This window comes from Cavia porcellus, unplaced genomic scaffold (genome assembly GCF_034190915.1).
Source record: "Cavia porcellus strain 051 isolate PalLab524CR breed Dunkin Hartley unplaced genomic scaffold, mCavPor4.1 scaffold_3, whole genome shotgun sequence".
Lineage (NCBI taxonomy): Eukaryota > Metazoa > Chordata > Mammalia > Rodentia > Caviidae > Cavia > Cavia porcellus.
The window spans coordinates 42,418,663-42,444,607 of NW_026947486.1; the positions used below are offsets into that span (position 1 = coordinate 42,418,663).

The 25,945-nt window shown below is 35.4% G+C and overlaps 1 protein-coding gene across 1 annotated transcript in view; it reads right to left on the bottom strand.

Annotated features, from left to right (window-relative positions):
• Abcb7 (ATP binding cassette subfamily B member 7) overlaps positions 1-25,945 on the bottom strand; it is a 171,914-nt gene that overhangs the window by 66,040 nt on the left and 79,929 nt on the right. The window contains exons 2-3 of the mRNA XM_003470979.5: positions 14,568-14,645; positions 12,412-12,498 (exon numbers count right to left, since the gene is read on the bottom strand). Of these exons, the coding sequence (XP_003471027.1) occupies positions 12,412-12,498; positions 14,568-14,645 (165 nt within the window). The remainder of the gene's footprint in view (positions 1-12,411; positions 12,499-14,567; positions 14,646-25,945) is intronic.

The following is a 25,945-nucleotide window of genomic DNA, read 5'->3' on the forward strand; positions in this document are numbered from 1 at the left end:
TTATAGGGCATGCAACTACATACATGTGACACATGTGATTCAAAAGTATATAACTGACAGTCACAAACTGTACTGCTTATATGCAACAATACTCAATTTGATAGCATGATCTGAAGGAGAAGAGTCTTGTGGCCAAATGTGCTGCAATTGAATATTTATGGTTGATAGTCATGTGAACAGAGCACTGGAAGACTATAAAGAAAGTACAATGAAAGAAGTAGCCTAATTGGGAAGTTTTCAGATATTTAAGTAACTATATTAGTAAGTTAAACATATGTTTTACTTATTACTAGAAAAGGTTGTCAAGCATGAAGCAACAGCACAAGTGCTCATTCCTTTCATGAATGGAAACCCCATTGGGTTTTGATCAGAAAAGGAAGAATAAAAGAAAAAAGAAAAAAAGTCCTTTAGTACAGGTAGCAGTTTCATCTTTTCCTTAACTACTAAAAATTTACCTAAGAATTCTGATTGTATAAACTTTCCTAAATTTTCATAGCAAGAAATGTACTAACTCACAGAATATGAGTCAGATTCGAAAGAAGCTACTTGGGACAAAATGTATGTTGAGAGAAAAAATAAAACAGAGTGGTATCTATTTTGCAAAACTATGGATTACAGGGTAAATGTCTTCTTCCTAAAGTAGTAACTCAGTACAGGTTCAGAGAGAGGTATGAGATAGGAGGGAAGAAATAAAAGATAAAAAGGAGACAAGGAAATTACACCTAAAAATTATATTCTGTAAAGACTGCAGCTTCTTGTTGTCACCCAAGGAAGCCTCAAGCCAATATGTTTTGAGTTATACTTCTTCCAGGCTTGCTATTAAAAAGGCATAAATTGGCTCAAATAAAAAGTAAATGAAATAAGGCATAGGGCCCTGGCTCTGAGATAAGCACTACCCCAATGTCAACAATCCTTGGTCAAATTTATATTCTTTCTCTGTCAGCCTCATCACTAGAAGGCTCTAAACTGGTCCAAAGAAGAGAACAAATGAAAGATTGAGTGAATCCAGAGAATATTTAAATCACTTATTTAAAAATAAACATGCCTGTAAATGGGCTGGTACTCTTTTGAAGGAGAAGAAACAATGAATGGGCAGGCTTTTCCCTCTAGTTTTTCATCTCCTAAAGAAAAGTGTAAATGTATTCAGTATAAATATATTCTCATTTTTCTGAGCAACCACACTGGCCTCTTGAGGGTGTAGTATACTCTTTTTGCCTAATAAATTCTACTCATTATTATTAATGCCTTTATTTTTATGCTACCTGAAAATTTTTTTTCTGTGACAGGAATCAATGATCCTGCTAGAGTGGAGTGGGTTAAATTTGTGAAACTCACAGACACAGAGTAGTGAGGTTTCACTTAGTGAACCACCCAGGAGGTAAAACGAGACATCAAGAAGGCGATTTTGGTTAAGTTCAGCCTAAAGGCTTTTCATTATATTTTTTTCTTCTTTCCCATTTCTCACAACCCTTTGCCCTTTGAAGCACAGTTTATCTTTTTTCTTCCTCCTCTCCCCTTCTCCCCTTCCCCTGATCTCTGCCTCCCTCTCTCCCTCTTTTCCAAATCAGAAGACCTAAATTCACAGTTTCATTGCATGGGTAGTGGGAACATGTCCTAAGCCATGCATAGTCAAGTGAGCATTCAGGTGATAACTGATGCTATCTAAGGAAGTTGGTAAAGTCTATGGACTTGACCTAAAAAGAAGACCAATAGTTTACTTTTTACCTTTCCTCTCTCCCCTAAGAAAGCCCCAATCCCTTTCTTGGCCCTTCTCTTTCATTCCAGCTTTCATCTGTCCAAATCTCAAGTGACACAAATGAGAGGAAAAGTTTATGGCCTCTGCGTTTTTCCTGATATGTAATCTCTAGGTACTAAGTCACATCTTCAGAATTTTGCACTCTCCTGTGAGTTCCATATGTGTGTCACAGATCCCTAAATAAAGATTTTTTAAAAATCCATTTTCTTCATAGATAAAAAGAAAGAAAAGAAGAAGAAGAAAAAAACTACAATGAAATTTTAAAGTATGTCAATCAGCAGAAACAGTGGTACATACATTGTGCATTGTCAAAAAGATTTGGGGGCAAAATTTTTAGTAAAACCTACTTCTTGTGTACAACTCTTTTCCTGCTTTCTTGACCAGTTAATAAAAATGTTGGAATGGTTATGTGCCAAGAACAAGTACACTTGTTCTTGACATAAGTGACAGTTTTGTGTATTACTAGCAAGCATATCTGAACTAGTCTGACAGGAAACAGGGCAGAGCTGCCAACTGAGGGTGGAAATGACTCTGGGGTTAACAGGGCAGACTAGTAAAAATCTTGGTAGTTTTTGACTCTGAAAAAAATGGGGCAAGCTACCTACACACATAATAACCATGGTATTAGGCAGGCTGTATATGTCACCTGAACTCAGTTTGAAGGTGCTGTACATGCAGAGAAACCCCTGGTTTGGGCAGGTTGCACATGTGGCCTGACCCAGTTTGAAGCATGCTGTGCTTGCAACTTGACCCCAAGATGAGGCAGGTGTCTCTCGCAGTATGACCCTGGGAACCTAAATAGCACCCCATCTTTTTAAACTCAATGACTACCCCCAAAATGTCAGTTAGGTAATGGCTTATGAACTTGGCACCCATTTAAGATAGAGGATTTTAAAAGGTTGCTTCTCCATGCATTCTGCGGTTGATGGGCATTTTGATTATTTCCAAAATTTAGCTATTACAAATTGTGCTGCTATAAACATGGGTACTGTCATTATTTGATTGTCCACTTTTTATGCTTTGATTTTGTGACTTGAACAACTACTTCTAAGATAACAATATGTAATTTATCAACTAGTGATTTCTTACTGTTTTTTTAATTGTGTATTATTTCTACCCTTTTTCTGTTTTGCTTTTTTACTCTAAATTAAAAAAAAAAAGGTTGCTTCTCCAAATGTACGTTACAGTCAAAAAGCCTCAAACTTGATTTTATAAGGAGATGAAACTAAACAAAGATCCTATCTAGCAAATTACAGCTCCTTTTCCCCTTTTGATTGTTGCTTATAAGTCTACAGTGTTAACAGAAAAGGTACACAGAACAGTTTAAAATATTAAAAGAAATGCTGCTATGATTTATATTAAGAAAAGAAAGCTAATTGATAGCACTGTAGGGAAAATCTATACTTATAAACCTGTAACTATATATAACCTATAGCTATAGAAGAGTATTATAATTCAACATGGCAAATATATCTAAGAGTGTACTCTGACTAAATACAATTGTTTTATGTATTCTGTACGTTACCTTGTCTGTTCATCTGCTTTTTAATTTGTTTTAAAAATCAGTTAAGGTATATGCAATTGCTTTCTTCAAGATTTCTTGAGTTCATATCAATTTTTCCTTTAATTCTTGCCTTTGTTTCTGGCTCATTTTAAGCTTTCCATGAAAAACTGATTATACAGGTTTGGGGAGATAACCAAACTCATTTAAAACATCACAAATTAAAGGCTAATAGGTTTAGATTGGACTCCCACATAAAAACTCAAAAGTTTGGTAACATAAACATGATTTAGACTAATATTTTTTTTCAAATACATATTATCCTTTAAATGTTCTATTTAAATTGGTTTACTAATAAGTAGGCACTAATGACACAGCCCATGCTGTAAAACTCAACTTTAAAGTTAAGTTTAATGCATGCAATGTAGAAATAAATGATTTTTTACACACTATATCTTACCTCAAGATTACAGGCATATAAAATTATCAATGTATTTGGCATACCTTTAATTTTGTTGCTGCCATTTAAAACTTGACATACATGTATTGTTTTTCTTAAGGAGAAAAAATTAACAATAAACAAGTTTCAAAACAGGTTAGTAGGAGTTAATTAGTATTAACACATATTGTATATTGTCTTAGTAGTAATTATTCTGAAAATTATTCCGAGTACAAGATATAGGCATATATCTTGGCATATATCGGCATATCTTATCCAAACAATATTAGCACAAACCTTTCCTTTCAATGAACTAACAGAACTAGTTGTATAACTATCTTAACTAACTTTTATGCTTTTCTTTCTTCCTTGCTTACACAATTCATCTTTTCTTGTGAATAGTTTTTTTCTAATTCACAATATCTATCGCATATTTTGGACCCTATTCACTCATTCAGTTTCTCATACAAGTGTGACAATACAATGTTTACACATATGGGTTGGATTTATTTGATTTATGGGTATAGTCTAGAGTTCTATCCATTTATCTATAAAAGTTTCCAGTTTATTCTTTATGGCTGAGTAGTGTTCCACTATATTAAAAAACCGCATTCTATATTTTGACTAAATAAGCATTTTGCCACTGTATAAATGAGATTTGCTTATATATTCAGTAATAAATTTATTAATAAAATAAATTTGCTTATATATTCAGTAATAAATTTTGTGTTTCCTAAACTTGCAAGATATCCTTTAATTCTTATCAGTACAGTTACACCATCTAAACCCGTTAAATGTAAATTCTGCCTAAAAAGTAAAAACTAAGTAAATACATGTAAAGATGACTATATAGTTGTGATATTAATTATTGTTAACCTCATAGTATATTAAATATATTTGTGCTTTCAAGTAGGCAACAAGACACAGAATATTTTGGCCCTTGCTCTTCAAGGTTAGCTAGGATCCAGAATGTACTCAGACCCCTCTAAAGGATCCGACAACTGAAGCGACTCACCTAACTTCCCAAACAGGGACATTATTAGACTCATGAAGACAAGAGTTGACCAGTGTACACTGCTCTAAAATGAGGCACACTAAAGAGGGGAATATCCCCATGCTTCCAAGGGAAGACATGTGGTCAAGCAAAGACGGTGACCTATCCTGACAGATGATACAACCAGTAGAGGAAAACCTAAAGAGAGACAAGAGTTAAGAAGCTCTGCAAAGAACCCCAAAAATAATCCTTGAGAAGCCTAAACTGACCTGGATAGATAGATCAACAGCAGTCTCCAGCTATGCATATAATTTATAGCCAAAGTAAGTTTTGATTTTCAGTCCCCCTAGGTATGCCAAAAAATATTAACAAAACATTAACATGTTAGGAATTGCCCAGTACTAGTGCTTCTGGGCTATCATGGTAGTTATCTCCTCTATGGGGAAATGATTAAAAAGGCTCTTCATAAAATTGGCCATGGATGGCTGGGGATATAACTCAGTGACACAGCACCCGACCGGCAAGCATGAGGTCCTGAGTTTGATTTCCAGTGCAAAAAAAGTGGGGGGAGGCATAGAAAAATTTTTCTCTAGCCCCAATTAATACTCAGATATGGAAACACATAGCTTCTAAACTACCCCATCCTCTTAAAACTCCCACAATAAAAGAGAACTTCAATATATAGATAAATATTCCAGGTCTGAGACAAACATTCCTGGATGACATCTGATATGGGACAATTCAGCCAACTAACATCCCTTTATTGGGAACAAAAAAATACCATACTTATGTTAAAAAGAACACCATCACCAAAAATAGGGAACAGATTACTACATAGATCTGCAACCACACTATTGTGTTAAGAGATACTCACTTGTTTGCTACTGACTGAAAGGCAAGGGCTATAATAAGATGGCTAGCCCCAAATGGTGCACAGGGGCTCTAGGGCACAAACCTATGATCTTAGTTGACTTCAGAACAGGCAAAAAGATATGTATTATAGTATCCATGGATGCAAGGGCATTGGGTTAAAACTATAGATTGACCAGCCAACTTCCCAGTTTTGTGACATCAACAGATCAGAGATCAGTTATTCACTGGTATGTTATTTGACCTTCACATTTATTCCACAAATAAAACTTAAAATGAGAGACACATTGAATCTCTTACTGACTATAACCAAAATACTCTAAATGACATTGCAAAATGTTTCATTACTAAATTCAGAAGTAAAAATGATGAGCAAAGCCATTTTACAAAGTCAAATGGTCCTAGAAATTCTAGCAGCAGCACCAAGTAGAACTTGTCCCATTATCAGAGCAGAATATTGTGTGCACATTCCTAAAAAACATGTAAATGTGTCTTCTGCATTAAAAGATCTATATTCATAGATCAGTACAATGTCAGACTCTGCCATAAACATCAGTAAGAATTGTGCTGTTTTCTGAAACAACCCGGTAAAGTTCAAATTTATACTTTCTTCAAAAAAAAGTATTAAGAACTGTGGGAGTAATAAAACCCAAAATGTGTAATTGTCATTGTACAAAAGAAAGAAAAAGAAAGTTCTCTAAAAGATATAACTGCATATATATTTAAGTGCATAAGATAGATAACCGTAATCCTGAGTTTTGTTGGATCATTGAACAAAACTGTTTGCAGTCTTACTGTTTGAAAGTCCCCTCTATATTCTTTAATTTTGTAACTTCAACAACTATTTCTAAGATGACAATATGTAATTAACTAGTGATTTCCTACTGTTTACTTTTTCTGAAATTCTGTATACCTTGTACCTTTTTTGTTTTTTTTTTTCTTTTTTCTCCTTAAATAAAAAAAGGAAAAAAAATAAAGTTCAAATTTATCTGGCTAGAATACTATTCATTGAAATACTGTATTTTGCATGACCCTTTGTTGTTGTGGGCTAATGTCTTGTATACTCCTGCTCTCCTTCATACTTTTGAGTAATGGCTTTATAAACACCAAACCCAGATATGCCTATGTCTCCTTTAGATCATTTGGGACAAGACTTTTAGCCTCTGGCTAGGTAAGAACAACCCCCATTTAAAAAGAAAAAAATTTCATAAAGTTGAACTTTCAGATGAAAAGTCAAAAGTGTAAATAAGGACCAAAATGAATGACAGATATTGGGAAGTAGGAAGAAAATGTTCAAATGGGAAGGGATGAGGGGAAGGAAAAAAAAGAATATAAGAGGAAAAAAATGGAAACAAAGCTTTTGTGAATGGAAAAGGGGATGAAGAAAAAGAATGAAGATATTATATATAAGTACAAATTCCCTATGATGAATGTGATCGATACAAATATTAGACAAATATGTACTAATTAAACAAAAGTTGTACTGTCAGGCGTTATGGAACCCTGTAAGAAAAAGAGAACAAAATCATGTATTGAGGAGGGCAGCATGAGGTAGGACACAAGAAATAAAAGACAGGTAGAAAACAGACAAGAAAATCATTTACTAAAAGTTATACTTGGAAAAAGATCACAACTTCTAGGACTTAGCTGAAAAATGTCTCATGCCAATATTCTTTGGCTAGATTTATACTTTTTCCTACCAGATCCATTTCCAAAAGGCCATAAATTGGTTCAATTAACAAAGCAAGTTATAGAAGCCTGGTCATGAAATAAGGACTGTCAAAATGTAAACAGTCCTTAGCCAGATTTATACTACTTAACTTCCAGATTCATCACTAGGCCAAAAACAGACCCAATTAAGATAGTAAACAAAAGGTTGAGCAAATTCAAAGAATGTTTAAAGCACCTATTCAAAAAAATTAAAGAACAGCTAGGTAGGTGTGGTGGTGCACACTAGTAATCCTAGTATTTGGGAAGGCTGAGGCAGAAAAGGCTGCTGTAAATTCAGAGTCAGCCTGGGCTACCCAGTGACATCAAGGCCAGCCTGAATTACATAGCAAGATGTTGTCTCAAAAAAATATGCCTACAAATGGGCTGGTATCTTTTAGGGGGTGCAGTTTTATCCCTAGCTTTTCATACCCTCAATAAAAGAATAAATGTATTCAGTTCTAAACTGTAATGCATCTCATTTTTCTGAATACCCATACTCCTCTCTTGAGTATGTACTATACTTTCTGCCTAAAAATCATACATATGCCTCTTCTTGACACAGCCTGAAAATTATTTTCTTCTGATGGAAGTCAGTGAGCCTGCTACGGTGGGGTGATTTAAGTTCAGAAAATGCACAGACCCAGCCTAATGACAGACAAACTAAACTATAGAAAAGAGAACTATCTCCTCAGCCAAAGCTAATGACTACTTCAACACTATTAGGAATCTCTAACAGTGGCTTGATAATAGTTAGATCAAAACAAGACAAGCAAGTTCAGTAGATGACTCATTGAAAACTCCAGCGGTAACTAGAGAATATTCCTTACATAATTATGAATGTAAGTATAATGAGTTTGGGGTAGGAAAGTTAAACATTTGTCAGAAAAGCTTTGCGATTTTTAATATGTTCTCTACCTCAGGGTTTGTTTTCTAAGCTCTGGTGGTCTGAAATTTCAATGAAAATTTATCCAGTGGTAATTAGGCACTGAGAAAAAAAGGATTATGCTACATGAGATGGATGTGTAACATTTAATAATTGACAATAAAAATAACTACTGAGCAGAATTGATGCTTTCATTGGTGTGTCAGTGAATTCTTTATTCTCAAAGGAGGTCAATTTTTAGAAATCAAATGAAGACCACTTGGTTGATGATGTATGAAGTCACAGCTAGAAAACAATCTATGTCATCCATATATTCTTATGCACTGGCTGTATGTCTACTCATTGTAACAAAGAAGGAGACTCATTATTTTATTATCTCCCAAATCCTCTAATATTAAATACTCAATATTCTGTTTTACTTCTGTCTTAGTTACTTTTTACTTGTCACTGAGAAAAAATACCTGATGACCAAAGTTGGGAAAGGAAAAGTTTATTTCTTACAGTTTTTGGAAGTTTTAGTCTATATTTAGTTGGCTCCAAGGCAGGGTGGAATGGTGGGACCGCAGCTTATGGCGGCTGCAAACAGCAAGCTAAAACTGGCAAGAGAAAGAGATATACCTTTTTCCTGCCATTAAATTACATCTTGGCTCCACCCCTAGGCCGGTGTAGCATTCATACCAACCTAAGTGCTAGACAATAAACCAATCACAAATGCATAATGCAAAGGCAGGAGGCCTGGGGGCTACTGACAAGACAACTTCTAATTACGTAAAGAGTTATGTCAAAGCTCTTTGACTACTCTAGTAGGGGCTAATGTTTAATATTACTGGCCTCAGACTGTAACCAATCAATGAAGAAGTATTTCTAACATAAGGGAATATGTCATGCAAAGTTCTTAGTAAAAAATAATCTTTTCATTAACTTCTACACCGTGTATGTCTTTACTAAAAGCAGAAGGCTAAATTTACAAACAAATACTTCTTATGAAAGATACAACTAAAGATTCAAATAAAGGAATAAAGCTCCAAAGATCCTTTAAAACCCTGAAGATTCTGTTACAAAACAAATATTTCCTTAAACTAGTGTTTTAAAATAAGAGTTTTTAAATGTCAAATTACTTGCAGCTGGAGAAATAGCTCAGTGGCCCAGCCCCTGCCTGGTAAGTGTGAGGTCCTGAGTTTGATTTCTGGTTCCAAAACAAAACCAAAATCAAAACAAATATTAAATTATCACTGCTTTTTCACAAACTATTTATAACAGCTACAATGAATAGAGGACTTAAATACTTTCTGAGAAGCATTATACTTGCTAAAAATACACAAACAAAAATTAATAAAAAGCAAAAGAAAAGACTTCAGTTGGCTTTAAGGTAATATCTATTATCTGTCAGACTGATAAAAATTCTCCATCCTAGATTACTTATTCTGTCATACAAACATTGCTTCTAGACAGCAGAAACTTTGTCTTGTTCATTACTGTATATTGGTACTTTGCATAAATTTTGGTACAAAGCAAGTAATCAGTAACTATTTCTTAAATGAATGGATTATGCCAGAAAACAGGCCTTATAATCTCATATTATAATCACTGCTACCAATATTTGTTAAGTACTTCCTATGTTCTATGCACTACTTAAGAGCTTTAAAATATTATGAGACATCAACTTATTTAAATCCATTTTAATAATAATTTTTATTCCTATCTTACAGATGAAGAAACTTAAATGCACTCGGGATTAAGTTACTTTTTCAAAAGCAATCTACTAGGAAGTAAAGGGGCATGATTAAAATCCAGCTAGTCTAGCTCCAGAGCTTAGGTTCTTAACTATGCACTCTTACTGTCATGTCTTCTAAACTTTACTATGATTCCATTTAGCTAACAAGGCTAAGATAATACAAGGATGGAAGGGTGAAAATAATAAAGACCAAATATACGGTATTACAATGACTTTGCTTTGTTTGTTTTTATTGAAAAAGAAACAATCTTGAAGTTTACATTGCTTGAATTTAAGGGAAGTAACTATTTCTCCTTTATTAGTCAACATATTTTTGGTTATGCTTAGAATTATTAATAACTATCCTTAAAAAGCTTGTGTGACATCCTGAAAACTGGTAAATGTCATGCTGAAGACTTACAGACAAACAAATCTCACTACTTGGTTTAATTTTTAAAAATTCTACTTTATTTATACTGTGCTATTTCTAGACAACCATAGAAGAGAGTAATATTTAAAACAAAGAGACAGAAACACGAATGTAGAATGCTTTGAGATCCTTGAAAGAAAAATTATACTGGGAACCAAGGAAAGAGAAAGAAAAACACTTTCTTACCAATTACTTCCTACCAATAAAATAAGTATAAATAAGTATATAAATAAGTATTTTTATAGAGCACTTCTATATATAATTTGCTCAATTGGTCATCAACTCTTAAATTACCATTTCTACTTCTCTCTTTCTGGCTCTTATTTCTCTCTCCTATTCCTGTTTCACTCTCACTCTTTCTGTAAAGACTGGAAGAAAATAAAAGTGAGCTCAGAAAAAAGGGCCAGGTGGAAAAATGTGTAACAGTATTTTGATAACATTTTCACTCACTTAGAAAAAGTATACTGCAATTAAATCTTTTTATTTCAGTGACCTTACTATTTAGCAAGACTATATAATGATGTTACAGGCAACTGAGTTAGACACAAATATTATAGGCAGTCAGACAGGGCTAGGCCCTCGAAGGAGCCAATACAAAAGAACAGATACCTGGCAACAGTGGGAGAGACATATACTTCAGCTGTGGGCCAGACCTCTCAAGACAAAATATAAAACAAATGCACCCACATACTTCCTAAGAATAAACATCAGGGACTGATATTCTATATAGGTATCCAGGAGGGGCCACTAACCCAACTCCTTACAGGCAAAAGAATCTGTTCTGTATTCATGCCCACTTGCTAGTGACTTGCTTCCCCACTTGTCCCCGATTTAATCAAATTTACCTGAGTAATTACTCTCATAATCTTACTGGTTGGCCAAAGTTCTATCCCACCATGTGCCCATTTTGGACCTGCTTCACTTTGTTATTTGGCTCTATAAAGGTCCTAGAAAAGACAGAGTCTTGGTAACCTACTCTGGATCCCTTCTGTCTCTCTCTCAGACTGAAGCTTTCTTGCTGTCAATAAATATATTCTGCTCTTAACCTCCACTGTTTCTAAAATTCATTCTTCAATTTTAGAGAACATGAACTTATATTGGACATCTTGTAGGCTGAGAGTTTTTCCCCCTGTATCAATGATAATAACAATGATAAAGAACATGGAAAATGGACTTGGGGTTTAGCCTACAGACCTAAGTGCCTTCCAGGTAAGTACAAGGTCATGAGTTCAATTCCCAGTACAAAAAAAAGAATACGGAAAATTAAATACATGGGTTAGGTGGATGTCATGGTTTATGTTGGTGGCCCCCAAGTCTGATGACCTTGCATTATGCATTCGTGCCTGGTTTATTGTTTAGAGCTTAGATTGGGGGAGTGAGTGCTACACCGACCTAGGGGTAGAGCCAAGACTTGATGCAACGGCAGGAAGAAGGTGTGTCTTGCCCTCTTGCTGGTCTCCGCCTTGCTGTTTACAGCTGCCTTAAACTGTGGTCCTGCCATGCTACCGTTTGTAGCCAACTGAGTATGGACTAAAACCTCCAAAAACTTTAAGAAATAAACCTTTCCTTTTCTAACTTTGAGCATCAGGTATTTTGTCTCAGCAACAAGTAAAAAGTAACCAAGACAGAATTTGGTACCGAGGGCTGTTCTGTAGAAGAGATTCTGGTCAGAGCTCAGGAGACCAAAAGGCTGACAGAAAGCCTGATGGTAAAGACCAGGCTTGGGAGATTTCTGCTGGGAAGGACTACATAAATTCATTGGCTAAATGTAACTTGGCTATTTATTGAAGGTAGACTAATAATAAATAAGCTTAATCAATATTATTTTAGACAACTAAAATGATTACATTGACAAGTAAGTTTTTCTTACACTATAGTCACACACATTTGTCTTTCCTATTATCCAGTCAATGAATTAACCAATCATGAAATTTTGTTGGGTGGTTGGTTGGCTGGTTATACACTAAAGAAAATCTCGTCAGTGCATATGATTTGGCATTAGAGAATTTCAGTTAGATGAATCAATCAAAATATAATAGAATATGATAATCTATATCTTCTATGCAAGTAAAATTATCAACAAGAATTCTCATTTACTTGTCATTTGCTCTTACCCCTTCTTTTGGGTCTGTGTGTAGTCCTCCTCCTGCATGACCATGCCAACATGTCCTCTTTTCTATCAATGGCCATGCCTGGAGAGCCTATTGAAATGATACCAACCACTATATTAGCTATTACAGAATTTCAGATGTTTAAAAATAGTACATAGACAATGTATTCTAGTGAATATCCCTACAACAAATTCAAAGGTATTGCTTTTGGCCTGGCAGAGTAAAAGAAAACACTTTTAAAAACAGCTTATAGCTAAATTTACATAATATTGAGATTGGCAAATACTCATGCAAAAGTCACTTCCTCTAAATAGCCTTTGAAATTAACATTTAAAATTTTTAACTTGTATTATACTTTTATTTAACTTACAGTAGTTCCTTGTCATTCACTAATACAGTGCTAATCATCTGTTACATTTAACAGCAGATTGACAAGCAAGTATAATACACAGTTAATTTATACCATATTTGTTTTCCTTTTGTACATATTTTTGTTTTACAATTAATACAGCTGATTTTACACCACTAGTCCTTTTTCTTATTATCTTTGCTCACAAACATATTTAGAAACAGATATTTTTAGTACTTCACAGTTTTTCTTACACTATAGTCACACACATTTGTCTTTCCTATTATCCAGTCAATTTCTTAGAACTAGGAACAGTATCTTTTGTCTTTTTCTCTCATGGTATATACCAGTGTCTTACATACATATGAAATGTAGATTTCAATTCTGCTTGGATTTGTTTACAAAATAGTTATCTGAAACTCTCCCCAACTATCTTCAATTTATCGTATCTTCAATAAAATTTTAAAAGGCCTTAAAGTTATTGCTAAATTTAGAGCTACATAAAAACAAAATTATTTGAGAAAAATATAGGTAATAAGATATTAATGATGAAGTTTGAAATTTAGGCTTGCTAATATTTAAAGCCTTTCCACAATTAAAAAATACCTTAATGAAGTATACAAATTTAACGATGCTTGTTAAGTAATCAGAATACTCAACTAGAAATGAACAATTCTTCATAAACACAAATATGGACTAATATCATACATAACAGTATCAGCTCCAGACCAGGCTACAAAAATGGAATTACAAAAAGCAAAACTACCTTCTTATTCTCACCTGTTGAAACACAAGAACTGCCATAAATGGGTTATTCATTTTGGATCAACAATTTTAAACCACTTTGTAAAAGGAAAACATCAAAAGGTAATCTTAGCCTCAAATGACTCTCTAATATTTTTTCCTCTAAAAAGCTGAGCAAAAAGTTATATTAAGAGGTCTGGTGAATACCACACAAGATAACAAAGCAAAGGCCTAAAATGTAAATAAAATTCATGGCAACCATGGACAGTGAAACGAGTAAGCATATTTTCCCCTTAAAAGCTATAGTTTAATACTGAAAAATCTTTCATTTTCACAGCCTCTTTATAAATCAGAACAATGTCTTATATCTTAATGGGAAATAATTAGAAAAAAAATTAACAAGTAGACTATTTTCTAATTTTCCAGTGTATTTCTATCATGGAGATTTAACTGTCAAATTTTAAAGCACTTGGAATTTGTAAAGATATCTTTGATTCACATTAGCTACAAAAAATACCCCTCATCAACATGTTAACAAAGGGGCTGGGGATTTAGCTCAGTGGCATAAGCACCTGCCTTGCAAGCAGGCAGTCGTGAGTTCTATCCCCGGTACCGATTAAAATAAATAAATAAATAAAATAAAATAAAATAAAAATAAATAAACATGTTAACTGAACACCACTTACCTTATAAGCTTTGATGTTTCTAAGGTAAGAAAAAGTCACCCACTTGTAAAACTACAACATTCTATACATCAGATACAAATTATCAGGATAAATTTAAGTGTCAACAACTACCATTACATATATAGAAGCTTTCTGAAAATGTTACTTTAGTAGGCACAGATCTCAAGAGATTCAGATTTCCCCCAGGGGTAGAAAAATATCAACATTTCTTTCTGCATTTCTAGCAGCAGGAATATAGTTTCTTGTCAGTATTTATAAATATATGAAAAAGGAAATTATTTGAAAAATGTAAAATAAATAATATATCATACATATTAGGAAATATTTCAAGGGCTTATATATTTTTCCTGATACATGTTGAAATACGGGCTTAATCCTACCTTTGTAGCATCCAACAACTGTCTCGAACTGTTTTTTCTCCATTTTTGCCATGTAGCATTTTTTAATAACTCTGGAATCTGTAAAAGAAAACAAGGAGGGATTGAGTTTGAGAATGGACAGTTAATATTCTCATATTGTTCTTTTGTCCTTAAATGTCCCCAAAAAGCTCATGTGTTGATGGCTGGATCCCCAGCTAATGGCACTGGGGGGATGCTTCAGTTGGTGTCACCTACTTGGAGATACATCTGAACTCAGACCCTCTCCCCATCCTCTGATTACCAGTAGCCACAAAAGGAGCAATTTTGCTCTACCATGCACTGCCCACAATGATTTTATTCCTGGTCACAGGCACAAGGTGATCAGCCCAAGCAACCATGAGCTGAAACCTCTGAAACCCTGAAATTCTGATACATTAAATTCTATCTTGGTCACAATTCTGTCACTGGACAAAATAAACAGCACCCAAAACTTAAAGGAGGAGAAGTTTATTTTTTATTGTGGTTTTAGTCCATGGTCAGCTGTCTCCAAGGCCAGTAGGGTGAAGGGCCTGGCCAGAGAACAGCTGCTCATCACATAGCAGCCAAAAATCACAGACAGAAGAGAAGAGCCAAGAATATACCTTTACAGGTCATGCCCTCAATGACTTACCTCCAAATAGACTTTGCCTCCCAACAGTACATTTAGCTAGTAACTCATCAATGGATCAATCCATTGATTAGTATATGATCACCAATGTCTACTCACCTTAAAAAAACCTAACCTCTGAACCCACGAGAATATGGGAAACATTCTAGATGTAAACCATAGCATGTTGTTTATCTAAATGTGTTTTGTCACAGCACTAGAAAGCTGATACATAAACATAAAATTAAAATTTGTATCAGTGTTATGTGGTTATGTTCTCAATGCATCCCTAAGAAGACAAAATAAATTTGTGGTCCAGGCAAAAAATAAATAATTTATTAAAGGGTCCACCCAGAGATCTAAAGTGCCAAGGGATTATCCTGCACTGAGTGGAGTGAGCGGAAAGGCCTGCACAGCAAACTCTACATAGAAGTGCAAGCTCAGTAAATCACTCAGAATCTGGTAGGTCCCCACCCACTGGCCCAAAACAGAGAATTTTTTTATAAAGAATTTTATTGAAAGAGGGAAAAAAATAAAACAGAAAAAAGGGTAGAAGTAATACAGAATTTCAAAAAAACAGATGGTAAGAAATCACTAGTTGACAGATTACATATTGTTTGTTTGAAGAGAATAAAATCAAATGTGACAAAGCAAAATGGAGTCAGTTAAAACAAGAATAGACATAGTATATGATGTAAAAACAAAATACAAGGTGATCAACAATGGCTACTATAATGCCTCTTGCTATCTTCAAAAGAACTGCCCATATCTTAAAGAGGGTAAGATTAAACATACCAAAACAGGTCATAAGGAAACAATTTTAAGAAACACTAATTTTAAAGCAAGTCCACTGGAGATCTTCACTGTCTGTCTTATTGTCTCTAGTTTTCTTCCAAACAGTTGACCCCATTTTCACACACATTCAGTACATACTGAACATTGTAGAACTAATCTGATCATAACAAGGTGATGAAGGCTTTTTAGGTCTTCAAGACCTGACACTGGGGAAGTCAATAGTGACTGCCATAATGTCTCTCATTCTCTTCATAGTAGCTTGTCTTTATCTTTTTACATATGCTGAAATTGAACATAAGGGACTAGACTAATATCACTCTAAACAGTGAGTAATAGTTTTGCTAGATTTTATATCATAATGTTACAGAATCAGCAATTTATTAGTGTCTCTTCTTCACAGTATCCATTCATTACATCATGCATTGTACAATGTGTTCCTTTAAATTGTTTAGAAATTCTCTCCATGTGTGAATCTCTACATGCATATCTATCCTTTCTGTATTAGAGGGAAAAACAGATCATAACAAGTCAAAAAACAAATTATTAGAAAAACATGAAATAAAAAAGACATATAAAAGCACAATATTTGGTGATCTACAGTAAAAGGGTTTTGGCCCAGACAGGGCTCTGTAGCCAGAAAAGCCTCAACCAGAACCAGGGAGCTCCCATCTCCCCCACCCCTAGGGATTTACCTGTGACTCTATCTCCCCCCACCCTTAGGAATCTGCCCCTGGCGCCAAATGTGTGCCAGTGAGATACCTGTGCATCTCTAATGGCCTTAGGGCACTACCCTAAGCTTAGGCTACTTATATACCCCCCCAAGCCACATGTCCACTAGCCAGAAAGCCGGACTCCAGCTGTTGGGGCATGTCGGTTCTCTCTCTCCGTGTTCTCAGAATAAAGGCCTCTTTTGTTTTATACTTCTCATCTTTTGGATATAATCCTATCATACAGCAGTTACTATGTTTTCTCTTGTTATTTTTAATAGAGTTGTCCACATCATCAGACATATGATAATTGAACATAGCATTACATAGCTATTTTAATAAAAACACAACTTTGGAGACATTGTAGGACTTCAAAAGCAATTAATAATCAAACCGGAATGGGTATGTTATTACATCTTGTCATCTTCAGAGTGGTTGCCTCTACTCTTAGACTTGATATCATCAAGCATACCAAATTCGAATAAAATCAGTCAAGGCAAAATAGTAATTTAACAAACCAGCTTCAAATAAGATAAGTCATAGTAAGACAATGTAAGTAATACAGGGCTTCAGTTTAAGTTAATAGGAAATTAAGGATAGTTACTGTAGTATAGCTTGCTATTTTGGGGATAGATATCTGTGCCCTCAAATCTAATATGAGTAGACTAAACAAAATAAAATCAAACTAAGCAGAGCGATAAGCTTACTGTGGCTTTTAAATCCACATACACTATTAACAATGTCCTCTGCCTTCCTTTTTCAGGCAATTGCTCACCTTTCCCTTTCTCAGGATGCTTTGTATTACAATTTTGGGTCCCACTAACTCCTTTAGTTTTTAGATTAAGGAGACAACCCATTATCTATCTGAGTGGTGGTGAAACTTTTTACCCCTGAGCTTGATCTTGTGCTGTACTCTTTTACTTACTAAAGCCACAAAGTTTTCTTTCCTTCTAGCTGTGTAGTTTGTACACTGCACAAAAGTGTCATAACTTTCCAACCTATCTGTGGCTGCTGGACGAGTTGTCCCTATTTCTCTCTGGTTCCCTGTCACTTAGAGCTCGCTTTCCTCATCTTTGACTTTCAGTTTATTAGCCTTCTTTCAGATTGACAGCCAGAGAATTTGGTAGGTGGCTCAGGTCCTGGTTGGGCCCTGACCAACAACCGTGATTAGCAGTGGAACCTCCTGTGCAGAGTGGCACAAGGCCTGCACAGCGAACTTCCCCTAGCCATACAAGCTCAGCATCTCTTGCAGAAAGTCTTAAGGCACCACCCGGAGAAACCAAGCAGCTGGGGAGCTTTGATGTGAGCTAAAGCATTACACAGCATACTCCATCTAGATGCTCAGACTTGGTACACAATTCAGAATCTGTCAGGGTCCCAGCCAGCAACCTCAAGCAGCTAGGGAGCTTCAGAGTGCTACACGGGGTGTTCAGAAGGTCTACCCAGAGTATTCTCCCCATTTGAGGAGCCTTCCAGTGCCACTACAGACTTAATAAGGCCTGCCTAATGAGCCCCATTCAAATGGGAAACTTCCTGCAACACAAACAGACATCCTCAACCCAGTAAGCAACTGAGATCTTTGAATTTGACTTCCCCAGGAAAACACGGAAAAAGGACAAAACTAAAGAGCAAAATGCAATCTCAAACCTTCAGTCCATCTGTATTAGTTACCTTTTACTCATCACTGAGACAAAATATTTCAAGCCCAAGTTGGGAAAGGAAAGGCTTATTTCTTACAGTTTTTGGAAGTTTTAGTCCACAATCACTTGGCTCCAAGGCAGGGGGGCATGGCTGGGCCGCAGTTCATGGTGGCCGCAAACAGCAAGCAGGAACCAGCAAAGAGCAAGACACACCTTCTTCCTGCCATTACATCACGTCCTGGCTCCACCCCTTTGTGGGTGTAGCACTGACACCATCAATCCAAGCACTAGATAGTGAACCAATCACAAATGCACAATGCAAACTCATGAGGCCTGGGAGGCCACAGACATAAACCATGACATTTCATCCCTGGCCCCCAGGACTCATGTACATCCTTTACACAAAAGACATTTAGTCTGCCTCCAAAAGTTGCCAAAGTTCTAACAGTTTCAGCATTGCTAAAAATTCCAAGTCCCATGCCTTCTCTATGATCTATGGCAAACTGTTAACTATAACTCCAGTACAATTAAAGCAAGGTTAAACATTTCTGAAATGCAAAGGCACAAGATAAACATTACCATTCCAAAAGTAACAAACAGGGGAATAGAAAGCGTTGGAAACAAAGCAAGTCCAACATCCAGCGGGGCAAACATTAAGTCCTAAAGTCCATGCTCAGCATCTGAAATAAACTGGTTGCAAGCTCCAAAAGGCTTGGGTGATTCCACCCCCACAGCACCTCTGGCGATTGTAACTCCCGCAGCTCTTTTCTTAAATCTTCTCTGCTCGTTTTTTGCAGCTTCCCTTGGATCATCCACATTCCTGGCTTTTCCAAACTTTTGGGGTCTCCACTGCATCTTTGGCTTCACCTTTACATCTTTACAAATTGCCCTCTCAGGGGGCACACTGCTTGGACTCCCAGGCCCTTTGTGATCAAGGTGGAAGTCGTTTTACCCTCAGAATTTGTGCATTTTCCTTGCACCTAAAATCAGCACCTTGTGGATGCTGCCAAGGTCTACTGCCAGCTGAAGCAGTAGCCAGGCTTTTCTCTCTCTTGGCTGTAGGGGTCAGTTGCCTGGATCCTGGGCTCTGTTTATCTGACTGTGAGGAAAAGCTTCTCTATGTTGCTGCCATTCTGGAACCTCATGTGGCCTCTGTTGCCATTCTAGAGCATGGCGCTCTGAAGCTTTTCCCTATGAGGAAATTCTTTTGCCTTTGCAGTGAGGCTGCAAAGGGTGGGGACCCGCTTCCTGGGATGCCCCAGGGCCATTTTTTATTATCTCTCTGTTTCTCTTCAGCACTCAAAATATCAACTCTGCCTTTACAATCTAGAGTCTCCCTGGAATTTTCCTTCTGGCCAAACTGACAGCAGTGTAAATTATTCTGCTGGGCTCCTTGCTCTTGATTTGAAACATAAAGCTGGCTAAAAGCCCCCAACAATAGCCATGCCACACCCTCAATATTCGATTGCTATTTAATTTCTTTTTTAAGATTAATCAATCCATTGCCCTTTGTCTCAGTCTCAGGCAAAGTCTCTGGGCAGGAGTAAAATGCAGACAAACTTTCTGCCAAGCCATAATACACATCATGTGGAGTCCAATGACTAATGCAGAAACCTCCTTTCTTCCCAGCAGAAACCTCCCAAGCCTGGTCTTTACCATCAGGCTTTCTATCAGCCTTCTGTTCTCCTGAGCTCTGACCAGAATCTCCTCTACAGAATAGCCTAAGCTGCTCCAGCTCTATGCATACAGGGAATATGTCGGAACCAAAAGTTTGCCCACAAGCCATTTCCAAAGCCTCTCAAAAAACATGGTCAGATATAGTCACAGCAAACGACCCCAGTCTTGGTAACAAATTCTGTCTTAGTTACTTTTTACTCGTCGCTGAAACAAAATATCTGAAGCCCAAGTTGGGAAAGGAAAGGTTTATTTCTTACAGTTTTTGGAGGTTTTAGTCTACATTCAGTTGGCTCCAAGGCAGGTGGGCATGGCTGGGCCGCAGTTCATGGTGGCCGCAAATAGCAAGCAGGAACCAGCAAAGAGCAAAACACACCTTCTTCCTGCCATTACATCACATCCTGGCTCCACCCCTATGTGGGTGTAGCACTGACATCATCAGTCTAAGCACTAGACAGTGAACCAATCACAAATGCACACTGCAAACTCACGAGGCCTGGGGGCCACAGTCATAAACCATGACACCATCCCAAACAAGCCTAGGAGACATGGGCATGGAAGAAACTGTAAGCCATACACCTCAAAATTCTGAAACAATAGCAAATGAAGTATAAAACAACAACTCCAGGAAGCTGTAAAAGAACTCAGATCAGAAATAATCTCCAAGGTAAAAGAAGAAATGATAAATGTAATAAAAGAAATGCTAAACATATCTAAAGAAAATACAGTTAAAAATTGAGGAGCACTGCAAAAAAGGTGGAAACCTTGAATAAACAGTATAAGAAAGAAACAATGCATGAAAAAGATTCAAAGAGATATTCAGGAAATCAAAAATTCTATCAAAAGCTGGCAAAAATGCCTCAATGATTTTGAAGATAAGACTTTCAGATTTCAAAGACCAGACTTCAGCTAGTGAACTAGAAAGGAAACAGCTTTTAAAAATAACAAGGAATCAGGAAATAACAATTCAATAGCTGCAGGAAGATGCAAGGAAAAATGATATAATATTGATTGGCATAAACAAAAAAGATGATGACACAAATGATACAAAAAAAGACTATTTACAAAAGTAATAGCTCAAAATTTCCCAATCGTGGGAAAGGAAAAAGAACCACTTCATCTAGCCATAGTCAAAATAAATCTACACCAAGATATACAGTAATCAATATCCCAGACATCCTCACTAAGAACACACAGATCATCTATGAAGGAAAGACCTTCACAGCATGGTCACAGCAGAGCTCTCAACACAAACAGTGAAGTCAAGAAGAGCATAGAGTGAAGTATTTCAAATCTTAAAGTAAAATAATTTGTCACTCAGACTGATGTACCCTGCAACGTTGTCCTTCAAAATTGCTACAGAAAAAATACACTTACATGACAAAAAACAGCTGAAGAACACCATAATCACCAAATCCACCCTGCAAAGAATACTAAAAGTTATTCCAGATAAAAATAAAAATATCCTTAACATCAAGAAAAACAACAGATAAAAAATAATCAGCAAAGCAAAGAGGAAAGATAAAGAACCAACAGCACAAAGATAACATGACAAATATAAGCATATATATATATATATATATATATATATATATATATATATATATCAGTTATAACTGTTAATGTATATGGCCTCAATTCACCAATTAAAAGAATCAGACTGGAATAATGGATCAAGAAACAACACCCAACCATATGATGTATACAAGAAACCCAACTAACACAAAAGGAAATTCATAGATTGAAAGTCAAAAAGGATGGAAAACAATACTTCATGCAACAGGAACACCCCTCCCCAAAAGTAGGGATATCTATTCTGTTTGCAGATACTGTGAACTTCAAATAAGAATGATCAAGAAAGACAAAGAAGGGGCTGGGGATTTAGCTCAGCGGCATAAGCCCCTTGCAAGCAGGCAGTCGTGAGTTTGATCCCTGGTACTGATAAAATTAAAAAAAAAGACAGACAAAGGTCATTACATACTATTTAGGGGAAAACTTAGGAAGAGATAACTATCTTAAATATACTTGTACCAAATATGGGAGCACCCAGCTACATAAAACAAATATTAATAGAAATGAAAATTCAAATAAACAATAACAATTATAACAAGAGACCTTAACATGCAGTTGACACAAAGACAGATCAACTATACAGAAAATCAGCAAACAAATAACAGAATCGTATCAAACCTGTGAACAAATGGACTTAGTAGACATGTACAGTGTTCCACTCAACAAAATCACAACATACATTTTTCTCAGCTTCACACGGGACACTCTCTAAAACAGAAAATATTATTATGCTGTAGGACATGCTTAAGTAAATGCAAAACTATTGAAATTATCCAATGCATATTATCTATCATAGAGCCATAAAACTAGAAATTAATGATAAAAGAAACTTCAAAATCCCCACAAACACATGGAAATTGAATAATACACTCTTGCACAATCAGTGGGTCACAGAGGAAATTAAAGAAGAAAGTAAATTATATCTACAAGCAAACAGAAAAACAAATAGCACTCATCAGAACCTGTAGGATGCAATGAAAGCCGTCCTCAGAAGGTAATACATTATGGTGAATTCCCACATCAGGAAAACAGAACAATAAACAACCTGATGCTACACACCTCAAACATCTAGATAAAGAAGAGCAAGTCAAGCCCAAAGCCAAAAGAAGGAAGGAAATTATAAAGATCAGAGCAGAAATCAATGCAATAGAGATGAAGAAAACAACAAACAAATCAATGAATCAAAGAGTTGGTTCTTTGAAAGAATAAAGAAATTGATAAGGTCCTAGTTAACTTTATTTTACAAAGGAAAGAAAAAACTCAAATTCATGCAATAAGCTATGAAAAGAGTGAAATCACTATAGATCCTGTAGAAATTCAGAAGATCATCAATAGCTGATTTGAAAACCTTTACTTGCATAGGCTGTAAAACACAAAAGAAATGGACAGATTCCTAGAAACATATGAATTACCAAAGCTGGATCAAGAGGATGTAAAACTGCTGAATAACCCAATTTGAAATAATGATACTGAAGCTGTAATTAGATCCTTACAACAAAGAAAACTCAAGAGCCTGGTGGATTCACTGCTGAATTCTACAAAAAAATAAAGAAAGACTTAATTCCAACACTCCTCAATCTCTTCAATGAAGCTGAAAAGGAAATAATTCTTTCTAACTCATTCCTGGAAGCAAGTATTACCCTAATACCAAACCCAGAGAAAGACTCAACCAAAAAAGAACACTATAGGCCAGTCTCTCTTATGAACATAGATGCAAAACTCCTCAATAAAATACTAGCAAACAGAATGCAGTGAATCACTAAGAGGATTATATATCATAATGAAGTAGGATTCATCCTAGGAACTCAAGAATGGTTCAACATATGCAGAAAACATTAACTATAATACAACATATCAAAAGAGCAAAAGACAAAACACACATGATCATCTCAATAGAGCAGAAAAAGCTTTTGATAAAATCAAAACTTATTTTTGATAAACACTCTATGGAAAATCTTAAAAGATGGAATTTCAATCTGATAAAAGCCATCTATGATAAAACAACAGCCAGCATCACATTAAATGATCAAAAACTGAAAGCTTTATCGCTAAAATCAGGAACAAGACAAGGCTGTCCACTAGAACCACTCCTATTCAATATAGTGCTGGGAGCAGCCAGATCAAGAGACAAGAGAGAAAATTAAAGGAGTAAGGGTTTTACTCTCTTCCAAAAAAGCAATAAGAACCGTGGGAACAATGAAACCCAAAATGTGTAATAGTCACTGTACAAAAGAGAGGAAAAGAAAGTGCTCTAAACTATATAACTGCATGTATATTTAAATGTATAAGATAGAAAATGATATCACAGAGTTTTATTGGATCATTGAACAGAACTGTTTGCAGTATCATTGTTGGAATGTCCACTCTACAAGCTTTAATTTTGTGACTTGAACAATTATTTCTAAGATGGCAATATGTAATCCATTAACTAGTGATTTCTCACTGCGCATTTTTTTCTTCTGTAAATCTGTATAACTTGTACCCCTTCACTGTTTTTTTTTCTTTCTTTTCTTTTCTCCTTAAATAAAAATAAAAAAATAAATTATCGTTATTTGCAGATGACATGATTCTCTATGCAGAAGACCTCACAACTCCATTAAAAGACTTCTAGATACAATATCCGAATTTAGTAATGTAGCCATACACAAATTTAACACTCCATTGCTACAAACAACAAACTCACTGACAAATAAGAGAAGCAACACTCTTCACAATAGCATCCAAAAAAATGAAATACTTAGGAATCAATCTAACAAAGGAAGTAAAAGATCTATTTTGTAAAAATTACAACACTGAAAAAAACAAATTGAAGAGGATCTCAGAAAATGGAAAGATATTCTTTGTTCATGGATAGGAAGAACAAACTGTGAAAATGGCCACTCACCCCAAAATTTTATACACATTTAATGTAATTCCAATCAAAACACCATTAACATACTTCACAGATCTAGAGAAATCAGCATGGCACTGGAATAAAAACAGATATGACAATAAATGGAATAGATTAGAAGATAGGACCACAACTACAAACATACTCAGCCACCTTATCTTTGACAAATGGGCCAAACATGTTCACTGGAAGAAAGATAGCCTCTTTATAAGTGGTGCTAGAAAAACTGGCTTTCTCTACACTTAAAACGGAATAAAACTAGACCAGGTCTATTACCATGCACTAAACTAAAGTCAAAATGGATCAAAGATGTAAATTTTCAAATAGAAATATTAAATCTGCTGGAAGACAAAGTATGTAGAAACCTTTAAGACAGTGGTAGGCAGAGAATTTATTAACAAAAATCAAACTGCATGCTAAATACTTACCAGAGTGAACAACTGGGATCTTGTCTTATTAAAGTATTTTTGCGAGTCAAAAAAATTTCCAACAGAATGAAAAGAAAACCCATAAATTGGGAAAAAAATTTTAGTCAACTATCCTCAGACAAAGGGCTTTTCTCTAGAACATATAAAGAATTTTTTAAAAATCAGACCTTCAAAATTCAAAGACCCAACCCAAAAATGAGCATGTGAGATGAATACAAATTTATTAGCAGAAGAAATATAAATGACAAATAAATACATGAAAAAATGTTCAGCTTCATTGGTCATTAGAGAAATCCAAATTAATACCACACTGAGATTCTATCTCACTCCAGAAAGAATGGCCAGGATCAAGAAAACCACCAATAACAAATGCTAGAAGAGCTGTGGACAAAAAGGAACTCTTCTGTACTGTTGGTTGGAGTGTAGACAGGTGTAACCACTGCGGAAATTAGTCTGGAGTTTCCTCAAAAAGATGGGATTGGAAGTCATTTGAAACAGAAGACTTTAAAACATCATATCATAGTAATATATGTGCACTTATGTTTATAGCACATAGTTTTTAATAGTCAAATCTTGGAAGCAACCTAAATGCTCATCAACTGAGGAATGGAAACAAAAGATGTATTTTTATACAATGGAGTACTGAAGGATCACACTGAGGCTTTTATAGTTAAATGGATGTGACTCGAGACCATACTCATAAGTGAAATAAATTAAACTCACATATGTAAATGCTGTAATGTCTGCTAGTACAAGAAACTGAAAGAGTATATAAGATAGAAAATCAACAATAAATGTTGTGAAAGGGCAAGAAACTGCTCAAGGGGGGGGAATAATTCAGCTAGGGAAAAGAAGAAAAAAAGGGAGAGAAAAGAAAAAAATTACAATATATATATATATATATATATATATATATATATATATATTACACTTAAGATGGCTAAGATGATTGTACCACTAATTCTATTAGTTCTTGGAACAAAACAGTTAACATTCATAGGATGAGATCAATTTTCCATGTCTATATCTGGTAATCTGAATAACTGG